We start from the raw sequence: 18637 nt of genomic DNA on the forward strand, positions 1-18637 counted from the left end.
GCCAGGCTTTGAAAAGTACTCGCGTTCTACCACATACCAGGCAGCGTTCTAGGCTCTGAGGATACAACGAACAAACGGTGTTGAGGGAATAAAAACTACGGTACCCCACAGTATCTCGCGCTTCTGCCTCTTCTCAGGTAGGTGCTTCTCGCCACTAGTCTCTTCCCATGATTCTACCGGTACAGAAAAGCCCCACCCACTTATATGCCATTTGCCAATTCACTTTGAAGGAGATGGACTACAACTCCCACAATGCCAATGGTGGAAGAACTCCTTATTAGGGCTCCACCTTTTCCCCGGCGGTGCGGAGGATGACTACAGTTCCCAGAGTGCTCTGCTTCCTCTTCTGGGTGTTACTGCCCCTTTCCCGGTGCAGGACGCGGTAGAAGCGGGCAAGAGTGCCAGGCCCTGGGTTCTCCTTGTCTGTCCCCGGGGCAGGGACGAGGCGGTGATTTGACTCTTGGGCGGAGAGCCCGGGAGGGAGAGCAGGGGGCGCCGTCCCTCCTGTCGGGCTCACCTCACGCTACTCTCCGTCTTCTCTGCCCGCGGCCGCCTGGACGGCTCCGGACCGCCCGCCCGGGGCAGAGGTGGCGGTCTCGGCCGCCGGGGCTGTGGCGAGGCCGCGGCCCTCGGGACGGCGGTAGCGGCGTCAGCGCTGGGGAGGCGAGGGAGGGAAGATGGCGTCGGAGCTGGAGCCCGAGGTGCAGGCCATCGACCGGAGTTTGCTGGAATGTTCGGCTGAGGAGACCGCGGGGGTGAGTGCCGGGACCCGGACGGGGACGTCCGGCGGTCGCAGGCCGCGCCCCGGGGGAGGAACTGGCTCCTGGAATTCCCGGAGCGGCCGGGCCCAGACTTGGGGTGATGACCGCCCCAGCCCCTCAGGCCTCGCCTTGTGGGTAGCGGCCCGGGGAGGCCCCAGATCTTGCCCTCTTCTCTCTTTATCCACAAATAGCCCGCAGTGCTGCTGGGTGCACCAGCCACCTTAACGTTCCCTTATTCTTTTTCCCCTCCTTTCCACCACACACCCAGTAAGCCCCTAACACAAGGGCCTTTGCCCTTTATGCCAGCTCTTGGAAGAAAGGAGGGGAAGACGCTTCCTGGTTCTTTGGGTACTTTATCTTCCTGATTCCTTTTTCCGGAGCTAAGCGGAGCCTTACTTTCTCCACTGAAACCTGCTACCTTACTTTGTTTCTGGGACTGCCCTAGGCACTAAAGGATGCAAACGACACTGTTGTGTCTCTTTACCTATTTCTGTGCATTTTTGCACTGGTTTGGTCAGTCGACAACATTGGTCAATGTGCCGAAGTTAGTGTCTTGACACGTTTACTGGGTGTGAGAAAGTAGTAGTGGAGACTGGGAGATTTAAAAAATAATTTTTCTAGGAGTTAGGGGTAGTTGGATGAAGGACAAATATTATATAACTTTGAGAGAGCAGCTCTCAATAAATAGAAGCTAATAATCTGAGAGTTGGTCACAGCATACTGGGAGCAGCTATGCCCCAAACTTAAAGCACTCAAACCCAGTATTGTACTGAAACTGTAGTATGAATATGCTCGTATAAGTAGCAGAGTTGTAAAATGATTAATAAACTCGTTGGCATCTTTCCTTAAGAAGGACTGGGAACAGCCATTGGAACAGGTTGTCCACAATGATTATGAATGGGCCAAAACGGCTTAGGCCCCACCTCTAAGGCCTCCAATTTAAAAAGCTGCTAGGAAGGGAGTGACCTTTGAACACAAGTCAACAATCTGAATGTTATGAACAAAATTTTACGGACACTGTGGGGCTGTTGGTTAGTCAGGAGTTATTGGGGATGAATTGAAGAGGACCCTAAAGTCATAGCAGAAATAAATGGCAGGAGTAGAGGTGAAAAGTATAAAATACGTGTTGAATAATGAATCTGTTTATTTGCTTTTAAACCAACTTGTTTAATCTATTTCTGTTTTCAGTTTACTTTCTGCTTAGTATTTCAACAACCCAAGAATTTTCCCCATTTACCTTTCACCTATCAAGAGCTTGAAAAAGAAAATGAAAGCAGTATTAAAGTAAATAGTAAAATAGTAATGTCAGCTATTTCCTGTGCATGTCATCCTATCAGTATCATTTTCATATCTAATGTGTTATTTACCTCAAAAATTGTTTTCTTTAGTCCCCCCAAATTTTGTGTCTGTTGACCCAGTAATATAGAGTAACACAGTAATACTCTATTTTCCCAAATCTAAAAGTGTCAGTTATCAAGTGATTAGAGCTGCTCCAATTTATTGAGGCTTCTGAGGAAACTAGTTAAGAAATTGCTACAGACCAATGTTCCTAGTTCTTATGCAGTGAAATTCCCTAGCAGGTGTAGTGGCGGAAAATAAGGGAAATGGGATAAAAATGTATTACTTGGACTTAATTTTTGAGTTTGCGAAGATCACAGTCAGAGCTACATTTTAGTTTTGCTCTGTTTACTTTTCAATGGCTTTCTGAACAATAAGATGAAAAAAAATTTAGTCTGAAGGCCAACAAAATTTCTTAAAGAAGATTTAAACTCATTAAAATAGAAGATTCTTCCAGCAGTATAATTTGGACTTACTTTGTGAGGGGTTTGTTGTCGCTATTTGGGTAAAACAGAATAACACTTTACTATTCTTAAAGATTAGGCTCCAGCCAGCCTTTTATCACAGATTAAAAATTAATAAAGTTTTCTCAGGTTGAAGTAAACTTTAGAGAGAGAAAGCAAGTAAAGCAGTTATTGCAGGCTTTAGACCTCTGTTACTGGTGACTTGTTGGGATCACATCCATCTAAAATTACTTAATAAGCACTAGTGTCATCTTTCCCACACTTTATTTACACGCTTGCTTTTCTTACTTGTGTTATGAGGGAGAAGGACTTTTTGTGATTCCCATCTACCCTAACTAGAATGCCTAAATAAAAAAAATATAATACTTGCTTCAATAATTGTAAGTTTATGATGATAAAAGTGGCCCTTGTTCTAGTTTTCTCTTTTCCTTGGTACAGGTATGATTTTTCTCAACTCTTCTTGAGTTTATCTGCATTTCATGCTCCACAGATTTGATTGTATGTTCCAATGGATGATTATGATTTAAGAAGTACATATATTGTTTTTGCCCCAAGTATAAAAGAAATACATCCTCATTTTGGAAGTTTTATGTAGTTTTATATTTATATTGGTTATTCTTTGCTTTAAAATATTCAACAGTTTTACATATAATTCACATATCTTACAATTCAATTCACTGGTTTTTATTATATTCACAGAGTTGTGCAACCATCACCACAGTCAATTTTAGAACATTTTCATCACCCCAAAAAAGAAATCGTATACTTATTAGCAGTCACTCCCCATTTTCCCCTGACCTCCCAAACTCTAGGAAACTGCTAACCTTTTTTTTTTCTTTTTTTAGTATTTATTTTACATTGTTTTTGTGGGGGGAGGTAATTAGGTTTGTTTTTATTAATTTACTTTTTTTAAAAACCAGGACGTTTTTTTCAACCCAGGACCTCATGCATGCTAAGCATGCACTCTACCACTGAGTTATACCCTCCCTGCTCTGCTAACCTATTTTTTGTCTCCATAGATTTGTCTATTCTGAAAATTTAATATAATATGTTGTCTTTTGTGACTGGCTTCTTCCACTTAGCATGTTTTCAGGGTTCATCCATGATGTAGCTTATGTCATCAATACTTCATTCTTTTTTATTGCCAAATGCTATTCCATTACATGGAATGGAATAGACCATGTTTTATTTATCCATTCATCAGTTGACGAATATTTGGGTTGTTTCCACTTTTTAGGAACTACGAATTGTGCTACTCTGAACATTTGTGTATGGTTTTTTGTGAGGACATAAAGTTTTCATTTCTTTTGGGCATATACCCAGGAGTGGAATTGCTGGGTCAGGAATTGCTAAACTGAAGTGGCTGCATCATTTTACCAGTGGATATGAAGGTTTCAGTGGGTTTCTCCACATCCTTGCCAATACTTGTTAATTGTCTGTCTTTTTTATTATAGCCATTCTATTGGGTATCAAGTGGTATCTCATTGTAGTTTTGATTTGTATTTGCCTCATGACACATGACGTTCAACATCTTTTCATGAGCTTATTGGCTTTTTATATATCTTCTTTGGAAGTGTCAATTTAGATCTTTTGGTTATTTTAAAATTAGATTCTTTTGTCTTTTATATTTGAGTTTCTACATTATTTTGATTTGTGAATGCTTCTACTTCATTTCTGTAACTCTTAATATGATTTGTTTAAAATTTTTCTTGGCTCTAAATTTTTCTTAATATAGTCTCAAAAGCTCTATTTCAGCATTATCAATTGTTTTAGATTGTTGTTTTATAATTAACGTACATGTTGGTTATCCTTGTTTGAAAGCAAAATCAAATATGGTTAAAGAATATAATTTTAATTTGGTGTAAAATAATAATTAGATTCTGTGATAAAAGGCTAACCCCTAGGGATTCTTTCATTTTTGTGTTTATTATACTTGCTCTCTATCCCAAGGCTGAACTTTAGCTTTCAAAAAAGGAGAGCTCCTGGAAACGTTGTCGTAATGTATTTACTGTAATGGAATGAGTTGACAATTTCTCTACTTCCCTTGTGGAGAACTTCTCATAAGGTAGTGCTTATTACTGGTGTGCACATTGGTGTGACAGCCACAAGTGTCTGAAATAAGGACAAATTAACATGCAGCCAAATTAGAGATCTCAGTAATTCTTCATGTTGAAGAAACAGTTACAGTTAGCTTATGTTGGTGAGAACTAATACGAAAAGCTATAGATTTTATTCTTTTGAGAAATATGTGAGCCAGTATTCCGAAAGGCAGCCAGAAATTTTTTCCTCCTCATTTTCTCTTCACAATTTTTTCTTGAAACCTATACTGTTGTCAGTCAGTAATTCAGTATCTCTGGTATAGAATTCTCATGTAAAGATATTTTGCTGTATTATTAAGTGTTAAAATTTAATAAAATTAAAATGCCTGTAATAGAGCCCAAATCTGTTAGGTAGTTTTAAATTTGGAGCATAGACCTGCCTTACTTGAACCAGATTTTTGTATCTTGTCAATAATTTATAATAATATATGATAAAAAGATATTTAGAATGAAATACCTGTTTTACTAATATTTAAATAAGTTGGCTGATTTTTTTCTTAATGAGAAGCTGATTTTTTTGTTTAAGAAATCTATGAGCAGACTTGACCTGTCAGTGTTGTTGAAGCCACAAGACAACATAACTTTTTTTTTTAGAAAGCATCACCTTTTATCTTCCTTGGATTAAAACTCTGTAAGAATCTTAAGAGAAATGAGAACATAAAATATAAGAAAAACAAAAAATTGCTTTTAAAATAAGACCTTTAAATGTGTTGTAAGTTAAAACTGAAGCATAGTTTTCTAGGATCATGTAGGTGATCATGTAGGTGAATCTTAATACTTAATTTTTCACCCATGAACAGTAAATTGCTTAGGGTAATTTGACTGCCTTCATTTCATATTTTGGAATAGGGCTACTGACAATGGGTGAAAAACCCTTGGATGTGGCCCCAGAAAGTGTTTTCTAGCTCAAGAGAATTAGATTCTGGTTTGCTTTTTGGGTGACTCTGCCTTTTACTATTGACAGACTTTTTTTTTTTTAACCCATCCTTTTTATAATTAGTGAACTTTGTGTGTGTGTGTATAATTTTTTTTAGAGTCACTTTTTTTGGAGAGAATCCTTAAACCCATGGGATTGTACTGTTGTTTTAAGAGTAATTTAGTCTCTTTTCTACTTGCATAAAGCAAACACAACAAAATTAGTTAAATTTGAAAAGGATTGTTTCACTTCAGTGGTGAAAACTTTTTTACTGTTTTCAGTTATAAGCTTCTTAATTTATAAACAGCCCCTTAATTTATAAACAGAAGTTTTACATTTTTAGAAAAAGTTCTCTGAAAAATTGACTGGAAAGTTAATATATTCCACATCATGAATATTTAAAATTTCTCTCTATATATTATTTTTCAGAGGACAGAAGGGGGCTGAAGATTGTAAAAGTAATAGTTAAAATGAGGACCTTGTATGGTGTTAGATTTCACTTGAACATAAACTCTTTTAACAAGGATGCAATTTGAAACTTAGGTTGTAATCTATAGGTAAACATTGGACCTATGAGTTAGTAGTTGAGTTAACTGCATTTTTGTAAAAGTGAGTTGTTTCATGTTTTATCATTTGACATTTTTACTTTTTTTAGAGCCAAAATGAGTCAGTTGTAATTACACAAAGAAGTATGGAGGACAAATAAACATATAAATGGAATTGGCATGGGAGGCCATAAATGTCAGGGAAAAGTCTTAAGACTTAAGGAAATAGGAAGGGAAGAGGAGGAGGTTTGAAGGATACCTTATTTAGGGCTTATTTGGTTTGGTTTTTAAAGACTGCAGGCCTAGATCTGCCTTATTTCTGCTTAAATTAAAGCCAAGTGGAGCATCTTTCTGTAATGTCAGTGTTACGTGACAGTCAGTAGTATTAACATATTTGTAGTCATTGTGGGCATTCAGCCCACTGGGGCTTAGTTCTGTTTCAGACCTGGCGGGGTATGGGAACAGGAAGTGGTGGGAAATGGGCTGAGAAGGCATCTTAGAGAAAGTGAAACAGAAACTAAAATCTGAAGAATGAGTAGAAAATAACCCTGTTTAGCAGAGAGAGGAGCAGTGCAGGTCAGGAGGAGACTGGAGAGTAGGATACAAGGCAAAGGACCCTGTAAACCACGTCAGGGTACGTGACTTGTTCCTGAATAGAAGGGGGAAGCTGAATGACATGATCAGATTGGCATTTTGCAAGAATCATTCTGGTAGCGAGATTGGAAAATGGACTGTAGAGGGACAAGACTAGTGGGGATTACCAGTTAGGACATGGCACTAATCCTTGTAAAAGACAGGAGTGAGGAGTTTAGACTAGGGTGGTGAAGGTAGTGCCAGTGGAGATGAACAGAAAGAAATGGATGGATCCAATAGATACTAAGGAGGCCTGATAATAAGACATAATGATTAATTGGATGTTGGGGTGAGGAAAAGGATGATTTCTAGGTTTTTCTGATTTGGATACATGGGTAGCTGCTGGTGTCTACAATAAGGAAATGGAGAAAATAGCAGGGGTGTTTTTGGTGTGGTATAGGAGATCATGAGTTCAATGTCAGACATATTGAGCTGTTATCTGAAAGGAAAAACTATTTCTTCTGTTTCTCGCTATACTCACACCACTACTTCTGGCTACCAAAAGTGGAGGTGGGGGGGTCCCACGCCAAGCAGTTCTCTCATTCTCTGCTGACACCAACTGGGTGTCCTACAGCTCTGTTGATTCTGACGCTATACACCTGGAGTAAGCATCAGATCCCACAGATTAAGGACTCAGTCCCACAAGACTGCCCCCCACCACCACTTCAAATGCCAGTCACATGCAGTGGGTCCTCAAGTTACCCACAACTTACATTGCAAATGAGGGGATTCACACGACCCCCTTTTTTGGGTTTGATAATTTACTAGAATGGCTCACAGAACTCAGGGAAGCAGTTTGTTTGCTGGATTACTTGTTTATTATAAAATGATACAACTCAGAAACAGTCAGGTGGAATAGAACACGGTATATGGAAAGGGGTACAGAGCTTCCATTCCCTCTCTGGGCATGCCAGCACCTCTGTGTGTTCAGCAACCAAGAAGCTCTCCAAACCCTGCCATTTAGGGATTTTTATGGAGGCTTCGTTTCTCCATAGGCATGATGATCAAAGCAGAGGTCATCGGTGGTTAACTCTACCTCCAGCACCTCTCCCTTCCCCAGGTTGGTTGGGGGCAGAGGCTGTAAGTTCTGACCTACTAACCACAAAGCTAGTTCCCCTGGCAACCAGCTCCCCATCCTTAGGGGCTTTCCAAAAGTCACCCCAATAACATCAACTCAGGTCTGGTTGAAAGGGGCTTCTTATGAATAACAAAACACAATCCTTTTATCTTTATCTCACTTATCACTTAGGAAATTTCAAGTTTTAGGAGCTCTGTGCCAGAAATAGGAAGAAGACCAAATAATGTATTTCTTATTATAAATTACAGTATCACAGTATCTGTTAGATATCTAAGTATAATTATCACAGGTAGTAGGGCATGAAATTTTGGCAATAGGAAAAGTGGCTTTTTAAAATGTTTTCAGCAGGGACAGCAAGGGAGAAAGGGCTTATCGAGAGGTTGAGCAGGGGAAAAAAGGCACAACTGACATAACAAAGTCTCTTGTGGACTGACATCCATAACAGACTGGTGTGACATCTCATTTATTAATCAGTGAAAAATACAATTAGTGTATTAGCTGTCCATGTTCACTGTATGCTCTTCCTATCAGCAAACTGACGAGAGAATCCAAATGACAATCAGAATGCCATTTGAGCAAAGCATTAGAAATTGGAAAGGAAATCAGAAGGGCTCAGTGGCTGGTGTCTTATCTGGTGATTTTTTGTAGTTGTTTTCCTGTACTACCTATAGAAAATTGTTTCAGGACTCATTTTGAGAAGATGGGCACATTTACATTTACCTTTACTTTCACTTTAAGTAAAGTAGAATTCTAAAATACTAGGCATTTTGGTAAAATCCTAAATGAATTTTAGTCTTTTTGGAAAGAAGTCATTGATGAATGTTGCCAATAAAATAATTTATAAGACTCTTTTACCATTATTTTTGTACCTAAAAGAAAATAGAATAAGTTTATTCAAGTTAGCAGTTTATTGACATTGTTTAAAACTGGTTTTTTTTCTTTTTTTTTTTTTTTTTAAAGAAATGGCTGCAAGCAACTGACCTTACTAGAGAAGTGTACCAGCATTTGGCCCACTATGTACCCAAAATCTACTGCAGGGGTCCCAACCCTTTTCCACAGAAAGAAGACATGCTAGCACATCAAGTTTTGTTGGGACCAATGGAATGGTACCTTTGTGGTGAAGATCCTGGGTTGGGATTTTCAAAACTTGAACAAACAAACAAACCTTCTCATCTTTGTGGTCGTGTTTTTAAAGTGGGAGAGCCTACATACTCTTGCAGGTAAAATATTATAATTTCTTTTGTTTCTTTCTTGTTTTTACTTGACTTTTTTTCCCCTGAAACCTTACATTTTTGCTTCTAAATTATGAAATATTACATATTTGTATATATGTATGTAAGTCTATATTCATAAATAAATATATACAGTTTAGTAAGTGATTATAAACAAATATTATATGATTATTTTCCAGGTCAAGAAATAGAACATCAACAGCATTCTAGAAACCCATTGTGTGCTTTCTTTCTCCCCCATAATTAACTGCTACTTGACTCTTATAATAATCACTTCCTTGCTTTTCTTGATACTTACAGTGATTCTTTCTGATGTTCAAATTATCCCACAATTGTATATGTGGAATCTAAAAAAAGGACACAAATGAACTTAACTACAAAACAGAAACAGACTCACAAACATAAGAGAACAAACTTATGGTTACCAGGGGGTAAAGGGAGTGGGAAGGGATAAATGGGGAATTCAAAAATTGCACCTCTTGGGGAGTGATGGAAGTGTTAGCTGTCTTGATTGTGGTGGTGGCTTTATGGGTGTGTATACATCTATCAAAATTCATCAAATTGTACATCTGAAATATGTGTAGAACCATACCACAATAAAGGTGTTTAAAAAATTGTCCCACATTCGGCCTTTGCGAGCCCCATCACACTAGCTTCTTTGTCTTTTTCACATACCTTCATCAGGTTTTGAGTGCTTCTTTGCTTTCTGGCACAAGGTATCAACACCTCACTTTGTGCTTACTCTCACCCATATGTGGAATCTGCCATTTCTGCAGGAAGTTTCCTTTTAGTTGGGAATGTTAGTTAGGAACCATGATCTGGGTGCTATGTGTACTTACTGCTGCTAGGATGACTTTACCCTTCTTTTTTTTTCTTTTTTGATTTCTTGTTGGGAATTGAGTATACATAGATAGAAGATGGTGAAGAAAGTGCTCTGTCTCCCTTGTGACTGCCTACTTGTATTTCTCAGAACTAATCATTGTTATGTATCCTTCCAGAAATGTTCTATGCATATATGGGGTTATCTTAAACATAAATATATGCAGACATACATAGAAAGGGGAACATGTAGTGTATACTGGGCTGTTTTCCTTTCTCTATATAACAAAATCTTGACATTGACATCTGTCCATATCAGCCGATATAGCTAGATAATATTCCATTGTGTAGGTAATACTATTGATAGAGGCATTGTGTAACATTTTTTTCCTTAAGACATTTTCCTGTAGAATTTAAGTTTAATAAGTTTAATTTTGGTTAAGGCCTCTAGATGTCTGTGATAATCTTTCAGCATTGTTAGAATACCAGTAGAGATCTTTTTGTATATTGAAAGGCTGTTAGATACAGTTTTTTGTTTTTCTATGCAAAAACCTCTTTGAGTCCTTTATTGATGTCTGGAGCTATAGATCTAGTTTAACCTCATGATTTACAGACAAGGAAGTTGAGATCCAGTTGTTCCAGTAATGTCCTTTGTAGCAACAGGATCCAGTTCCAAAGCAAATTGTATGTCTTTTTTTTTAAATGAGAGTACTGGGGATTGAACCCAGGACCTTGTGCATGCTAAGCACATATTCTGCCACTACCCTCCCCCTTGTCCTGTCTTTTAATCTTCAGTCTGAAACATTTCCTCAGTTTTTCTTTGGTTTTCATGATCTTGACAGCTTTTGAAGATTACAAACCATTTTTTTCTGTAAATGTCCATCAGTTTGAGTTTGTCTGATACCCAAATTGTTCAGTAACTCTTTAACTTTGATCACTTGATTAAGGGGACGTCTGCAAGGCTTCTCCACTGTAAAGTTACTCTTTTTCCCTCTGTAATTAGTAAGTATTTTGTGGGAAGGTACTTTGAGACTATTAAATACCCTGTTTCTTGTCAAATGTTCAGTTTATTAATTTATTTGTATCAGTATATACTCATGGAGTCCCGTTATTCTTGTGCTCAAAACTGTACCAGATTTGACCAGTGGGAGGCCCTTCAGGCTATCTTTGTTCCTTTTCATGTCCTAATCATTCTTTGAGCACCTCCTTCTCTTTCTGACACAATATGTTTTGGGCACATCTTAGACTTTTCCCTGCCCCAGTCCTAAAATTAACCATTTCTCCAAAGAGTCTGGTTCCTTTTTAGTAGAGATTAGTGTTCACAAATAGGATACTAAGTGTGCTTGTTGCTGTTCGTAGGTCACTAATCCCAGGCCCTGTTAGTGGGTCTGTATATCTACGGACCATGTGTTTATAGTGCTCTCTCTAATTCTAGTCCATCACTGTGTTCTTTCTTATTTCCTCCCTTTGTATGTTTTAACTCCCTTCTCTAATGAACATGATTCTTATTATCCTAAAAGTACTGACTTAATTGATTATTCTCCTGTATGCAACCATTCTGCTGCTGTTGTTGCTGTTGCTACTTAGCTCTGTGTAGCTGCCCTCCTTATCCCATTTGGGCTCCACACCCTGAGTTGGGCCGTGGTGGCCTTCCCCCTACCCCTTGTTAGGGCAGATCTAAAATAAGTCTTACTTCAGGATGCATGGTCCTTAATCCAAGTCATGGCCTTTCTGGTATCTTAGCTGGATGTCTACCTTGTCCAGAACTCTAAAGTCCTCTCGTACTGCGTGTTAGACTTCAGGTATCCCTGTGATGCTCTGAACTCCATAGCAGCAACTATCCAGTGAACATGAAGAATGTCGCCCCATGTGTGTGTAGCCAGGAGCTCACTTACTGGTGACCCCTACATAGACTTCTACCCTTTTCCAGCCCCTCCCATCCTGCAGCCATTCCACCTCTCTGGTGCCCTGACCCATGGCTTCCAGCTATTCCACCTGCCCTGGATTCTGATTGAGTCTCAACACAGAAGAACCTTCCTGCTCTGCTTAGACTCTAGCTTGCTATGCCATAGGTGGGAATTTATTTCCTTGGTGAGAGGCAGGGCTTTAATGGGACTTACCTCATGAATTTCCCTTTTCATGGTGGCTGCAGTCTAGTGCTGCCTGTTCAGTGCCTGGAAATAGTTGCCATATGTATTCATCTGGTTTTATGTTTGTGTACAGTGGCAGGGCTAGTTCAGTACAGCTATTCTGTCATAACCAGAAGTGGAAGTCCCCAAATTTATTTTAAGAAAGCAAGTTGCTTATGCTTGTTGAGCACCTTCTAGGCACCAGATTTAATGTTAAGCACTTTATATACAATCATGTTTAGTCCTTCTGTAAACTTCTGAGATAATATCCCTAAGGCTCAGCATGGTTAAGTGACTTGCCTGCAGTCATAAAAATTGAAATCAGGGTGCTCTGACTCGAAAGTCCATGCTCTTTTCATTTTACTTTTTTAGATTCTCAAATACTAGTCTCTAGTGAATTTTTCACTCATACTCAGTAAAATGAAAAAACTGGGGAAAACATGCTAAGTTTTTCTCACAGCTGAATTTGTTTAGTTTCCTCAATTCTCACAGATGACTCTTGTTTTTAAAATATTAGTTTATGATATGAAGGCAATGAACTGAGTAGTTTAGTTTTGTTTTTTGATGTTCTTAGAAAAAAAAAATTAGCAGCCCTTGTTTTGGTCATTGGTCCATGAAACTTGGACATCTGGTTACTACTACACAGTAGCACTTTAATTCCTGAGCAGAATATCACATTGCGTTGTGATACTGTCTTCTGTACCACAAAGAATATGCAAAGAACATTAAATAAAAATCATACTTGAGCTGGAGAAGGAGCTTTTGGTGACTCAGAAGTGGGACTTGGCCTAAATACTTTTCTCCTGCATTATTCCCATTTACACTAGTTTATAAGATACTCTTTTTCTATTACAGATGTTTGGCACATATCATAATGCCTCAGACATACTAGGTGCTCAGCAAATATTTGTTGAGCAAATGTCTGTTACAGTGTTCAAAGTACAGAGGACAGTTTTAAAGATTTTATTTTGCTGCTCTACTTTAATTAAATTGCTTGAGTATATTTTGCACATTTCCATTCTTGTCCAGTGGTTTATTGTGAACCAGCTACTTTTTAGGCTGTTACCCATGATTATGTACAGGTAATCCTTCCCACCCCCTTTTTTTTTTTAATGGGGTACTGGGCATTGAACTCAGGACCTCATGCATGCTAAGCACACACTCTACTGCTGAACTGTACCCTCCCCTCTAATCCTTCCCATTTTAGATTTTACGACTTCAAACATTTGCTCTTGTACCCAGCCAGTTAATTAATAGGGCAGCTGGTGTTATAGGTACACAGTACATTAATCTCTGTTATGAACCTAATTGCCATCTCATTTTATCTTTAACCATAGGTACAGTATTCAAGAATGTTTTTAGTCCTAGGAATCCCATATGTGTCTGTGTGTGGATCCATCCCAGGGAAGAAGAGGTTGGGTGCAGATTTGAAGGGAGGCTTTGTAGGGAGGCCTTGATTAAATTGACAGAGTCCTGAAATCTTTTATTACTAGGAGAAGCAGAAGTAAAAAGAATCTTGTTTTCAACAGTGATCGTGAAATAGGCTTTTTGGGAGTTGGGAGGAGTGGAGGTGGGATGACAGGACGAGGAATATATTTATCCCCTCAACAAAAGTGGTACACTGAAAAGCTGTTTGTAATCTTCAAGATTAAGTGTGCCTAAAGGATTTATGGGTAAAACTGAGTCAGGGATGATCTCAGTAGGGTTTTCCTCTATACGCGTTGTGGAATTTTAACTTGGATATTGTCAGTCTGGAGTTTCTCTGCGATATAAATTCATTTCACTAGAGTGTGGAGGTACAGGTTAGTCCATTCATACCTATTCTGGGTCTTCTAACTGTATATTTAGAAGATGTAAGGAATCAATGAAAAGGAAGGCACCTTGGGTAGGGGGATTGCCTCATGGTGTGAGAAGAGAAGTTTCACTTTCATGACATCATCTAAAGGGTCACAAGGTACATATATTAAGGACAGAGAACACCAAAGCAGCATTAACCACTGCTTTTTAAAAATTGGCTTGAAAAACTAATCTAATAGGCAAAACATGCATTTGGTTATGTCGTTCAAGAGGTACAAAAGTGTATGCCATGAAAAGTACCCTCTTCCAGTCATCCCTTAATTTCCCTGTCCCCTTATCCAGAAGTGACCAGTATTATTAGCTTCTTGTATATTTGTCCAGATATTCTATGCACATGCAAGCGTTTATACCTTTTTTAGTAAATGCTAGCATGCCACATAAACTTTTCACCTTGGTTGTTTCATTAAAATTTGTTCATAAGATTGTTTTATAACATACATATTGAGAAAGCTGACTTTGTCTTACTGGTTTAATGGCTGATTATTATTCTCTTGTATGGGTGTTCTGTTCTTTACCTCCTAACCCTCTGTTACTAGACATTTTAGATTGTTTCTGGGATTATAAATAATTAATTATTATACTTTGTGTTCATGTAGAAGTATATACACAGGATACATTCCTAGAAGTAGAATTTCTGGGTGAAAGAATGCATGCCTTATTTCCTTTTAGTGGCCAGTAGTAAAAACTTACAAAATGAAAAGGAGATAATATGCTAGTTGGAGGAGGAAAGACAGGGTAGGTGACAAACAACAGAAACTGCTATGGGTATGAAGGGATAGATTGGAAAATCTGTCTTTTAACTAACCTTGTGGGGAGAAAGACCAGGGAGAAGAGGATAGGCCGTGGCAGCCAGAAAAAAAGAGACAGACTGACTAATTCCCTGAATTACTGAAGAAAGAAAGCAGTATCTGGTGACCTGCACTGGGACAGACAAGAAGCCTGGAGTAGGGGAAAAGGGTTTAATATATAAAGGCTTCACCAGGACTCAAGTTTGGACTAGACTCTTAGAGGCTATTTCTAAAATTTGTTGTTAACTTGAAGTTGGCCAACTCCAGGATAAGGGCCCAGACTTCCACAAGACTGTCTAAAATACAGCTGCAAGTTTGGGGATCCCCAGAGCCACCCTCAGTTCTGATCAGCTGGCTACAAATTTCAGGCATCTCCATAGACTACCTTAGTTTAGTGATTCGCTAGAACAACCCACAGAACTTAGGAAAATGCTATACTTATGATTAAAGTTTTAGCGTAGCTAAAGGATACAATCAGAACCGGCCAAAGGGCAGGATTTCTAAATGCAAAGCTTCTGTTGTCCTCAGGGACTTGTTACCCTCTTTGCACGTTAATGCGTGACAATACGCAAAGTATTGCCAACTAGGGAAGCTCACCCAAGCTTTGGTGTCCAGAGTTTTTACTGGGGTCTCATTGCGTAGGAATGATTAATCGAGTTATTGCCCACGTGACTCAGTATCCAGCTCTACTTCCCTTTCCAGAGGTGAGGCTAACATTGAAAGCCCCAGCCCTCTAATCACATGGTTGGTCTTTCTGGTATGACCAATCTCCACTCTGAGTTATCTCATTAGTATAAACTTTCAGATATGTCGGGGTGGGACGGGACATGAATAACAAAGACGTTCCTATCACATGGGAAATTTCAAGGGTTTAGAAGTTACCTCCCAGGAACCCCACACAAAGGTCAGCCAAATTTTTTATCACACAGTTGTTGAGAAAGTAAATGAAATCCTTTGTGTAGTCCTTTCCACAATACTTGATACATAGTAAACTCTTAGTAAGTGGCCATGCTTGGGTCCTGAGGATGAATGTCTTATGTTAAAAGTAGGTATTCTCATGAAACCCAGTACCCTGGTAAAATGGCATGGAGTGTATTATTTGGAAAGATGAAAGATGATTATTGGAATTCTGGGGGAGTTTCTTAACTAGACCCATCAAGCTAAAGATGACTTACATCTATGGGGTGGTTTTCTTTAAGAAAAATAATATTCGGGAGTCTTTTATGTATAGTAATTAGAAAAGGAATCTGTGAAAGGAATTAGGTTAGTTTTTCTGTTATTTGTTCACAGTTTCTAAAATTGTTTAGGTCACAGATTATCTTGCTGAAGCCTCTGTGATGTCAGAAGAAGCTGTGTTTTCAGGCAGTAGGCTAATTTTTGTATTTGTCTATACTTAGTTCTCTGTTGGAAAAGTGTAGTCAAACTTGGCACTTGTTAATCCTTTCTGAATAGAGATGTTTGTTCTTAGGGGCAATAATCTTAGTGTTTTTTTTTTTTTTATCATAACTACATATATTTTGACATTTCATAGCCATTAAGAAAAGTTAAATATTAGTAGAATATGAAATCATACTTTGATGTGTCGTTTAAATTTTGAGTTAACACTAAGTAAGATTTAGTTCTACCATTTTTGTTGTATAGTTAAATTAAGAACATTATTTTTCAATATTTAAAAACTTACTGTATGAATGTTATAGATAACCAGAAGCTGGAGTTGGGAGTTTGCTGCCCATCAGTTAGGAATACTCTTAGTGTATGTTTTCAGATAGTAGTTTATGGTGCTTTATTATAAATTTTATTAAGCAATTTTGCTTGTTTAAATTTTTTTAAATTTTGTCAGTAATGATAGATGAGGTTATGCTAAAAATAACAAATGACCCTACAATCTCAGAGACTTTAAATACCCAAAATACATTTATTACTCAGACCGTGTGACCAGTTCAGTTCAGTGAGGCTGATGGCTGGAGGGTTCTGTTCTACGTAGTTCCTTCATACCGTGTTACAGTCCATTAATTTAGCATAATGCTTTTAGGGTTCACCACAGCAGGGAAGAGTAATGCTGCAGGGTCTTGCACAGCAAATAAATTGCTGTCGCTCAGAAATGAAGACCATGCCCTCATCCCTTTATCTAGAGCTAGTTCCAAGGCTTCTGTCAAACTGCAAATCAGGGCTGGGAAGTGTAATTCTCCTGTCTGGAAAAGCCGCAGACTTCCAAGTGTATGAACTTTAGAAGTGTTTTCAATTTTTTAGGGTTTGGGGATTTATTTTCTTCCCTCATAGAGTTGTTAGGATAAACTGAGGTAATGTATATAAAAGCGCTTAGGAAACTATATGGAATTTTCATGTGTGACATTTTTTAAGCCGAATACTCAGTTTTAAAATAAGTTACTAAGCCGTGAGTGATAAATAACTTAAGCAGAGGGGCAGAGATGGTTTCATTTCTTTTCTGTCTGAAAATATAAAGCTCTAATGTGGAAGAACTGCTTATTTCCAGTAAGAAGAGTTGTTTATTCAGTTTCTTGCTTTTTAAAAAACTTGAACACGATCTCTTTTTAGCACAGTTCTATTTTAAGACTTTCTTTGTAACATGAATAGTCCAGAGATTGAAATCAGTGCTGTGTTAATTTTAAAAATATTGGTTACCTCTAATTATGAATGTGATACATAAATGAAATTATACTGTACGTATTGTAACTGTGGCTTTTTTTCATGAAAGTTTGTTTTAGAGATCTTTCCCAGTCAGTATATTTAAATCTTCATCATTCTTTTAACTGCTGTGTTTCCATGGTAAGGACAGGCCATGATTTATTTGATTGCTCTATTAATGAAATTAGAAATGGGGAATTTCTAGGATTTTTGTTCCTATAGCAAACTGTGCTGCAGAGAACACTCTGTACCTATTTGTAGACATCTCTTTTTATACACATTTCAGTATTTTTCAAGGTAGATACCTAGAAATAGAAAATTTATTTTTAATATTTGGGGGGATAATTAGGTTTGTTTATTTATTTATTTATTTATTTATTTATTTATTTATTTATTTATTTATTTATTTATTTTTAATGGAAGTACTGGGGATTGAACCAGGATTTTGTGCATGCTAAACATGTGCTCTACCACTGAGCTATACCCTCCCCCTAGAAATAGAATTTCAGTGCTGTGTGTTATCACCATGGTCTTCAATATATTGGAATTTGCCTTCTCTACATTGCTATCTCCAGCCTGGGAAAATAACAGGCAGTGGGTAGCTGATATCTCCTAGATAGTTTGGATTCCTCTAGTTGTCTAAAATGAATCTTATATTCTTGGTTTGGAGATTTGTGATCATTTTTATTTATTATGCACCAGTTTGGTACAAGATTGAACATAGTACATGAGATATAAAATCAGCTTTACATGTATGCCTTTGTCCATATGTTAGGAAATAGTAAAGCTAGGAATAGATTACTGTGGGGTAATCATTTCAGGTAAGGAAACTCGGATTTATATCACCAAAATTTTCCTTTTTTGATACCCTATTTGAGTTCTTTTTTTTTTTTTTAGGGAAAATTTGCATATTTCTAAAGGCACAAATCTTAATTGCACATTTATGACAATAGTTAAACTCATGTAATTCACATCCTATCAAGATAGAGTACATTTCCATCTGACTGGAAATTTCCTTGTTAATAGCTCCAGCTCCTAGGTAACCACTATTCTGATCTTTTCACCTTAGATTAGTTTTGTCTGTTCTAGAACATCATCAAAATGAAATCATACTCTTGTGCCTGGCTTCTTTTACTCAATATAATGTATATCAGATTCATCCGTGATGCTATGATTATTAGAAGTTGTTTCCATTTTTATTGCTGAGTAGCTGTCCATTGTATGAATGTAGTGTATGAACATTTGAGTCATTTCAGTTTGAAGCTATCATAAAACTTCTATGTCTTTTTTTTTTTTTAAATCAACTCATTCTACTTTTTAGTGGAAATTTTA

General features: G+C 37.8%; 1 protein-coding gene across 8 annotated transcripts in view; it reads left to right on the forward strand.

The window, feature by feature from the left end:
- The first annotated feature begins 340 nt into the window (after positions 1 to 340).
- The window catches only part of UBR2 (ubiquitin protein ligase E3 component n-recognin 2), a 94909-nt gene continuing 76612 nt past the window's right edge, over positions 341 to 18637 (forward strand). For 2 of the 8 annotated variants that reach the window (XM_031434683.2, XM_064476498.1), the window contains exons 1-2: positions 346 to 755; positions 8795 to 9054. In XM_031434683.2, coding sequence (XP_031290543.1) covers positions 678 to 755; positions 8795 to 9054 — 338 coding nt within the window. In that variant the 5' untranslated portion in view covers positions 346 to 677. Of the gene's footprint in view, positions 756 to 8794; positions 9055 to 18637 lie in introns of all 8 variants that reach the window. The other 6 variants (XM_010979476.3, XM_031434680.2, XM_031434684.2 and 3 more) reach the window with 5 other exon arrangements.

This window comes from Camelus dromedarius, chromosome 19 (genome assembly GCF_036321535.1).
Source record: "Camelus dromedarius isolate mCamDro1 chromosome 19, mCamDro1.pat, whole genome shotgun sequence".
In the NCBI taxonomy this organism is placed as follows: domain Eukaryota; kingdom Metazoa; phylum Chordata; class Mammalia; order Artiodactyla; family Camelidae; genus Camelus; species Camelus dromedarius.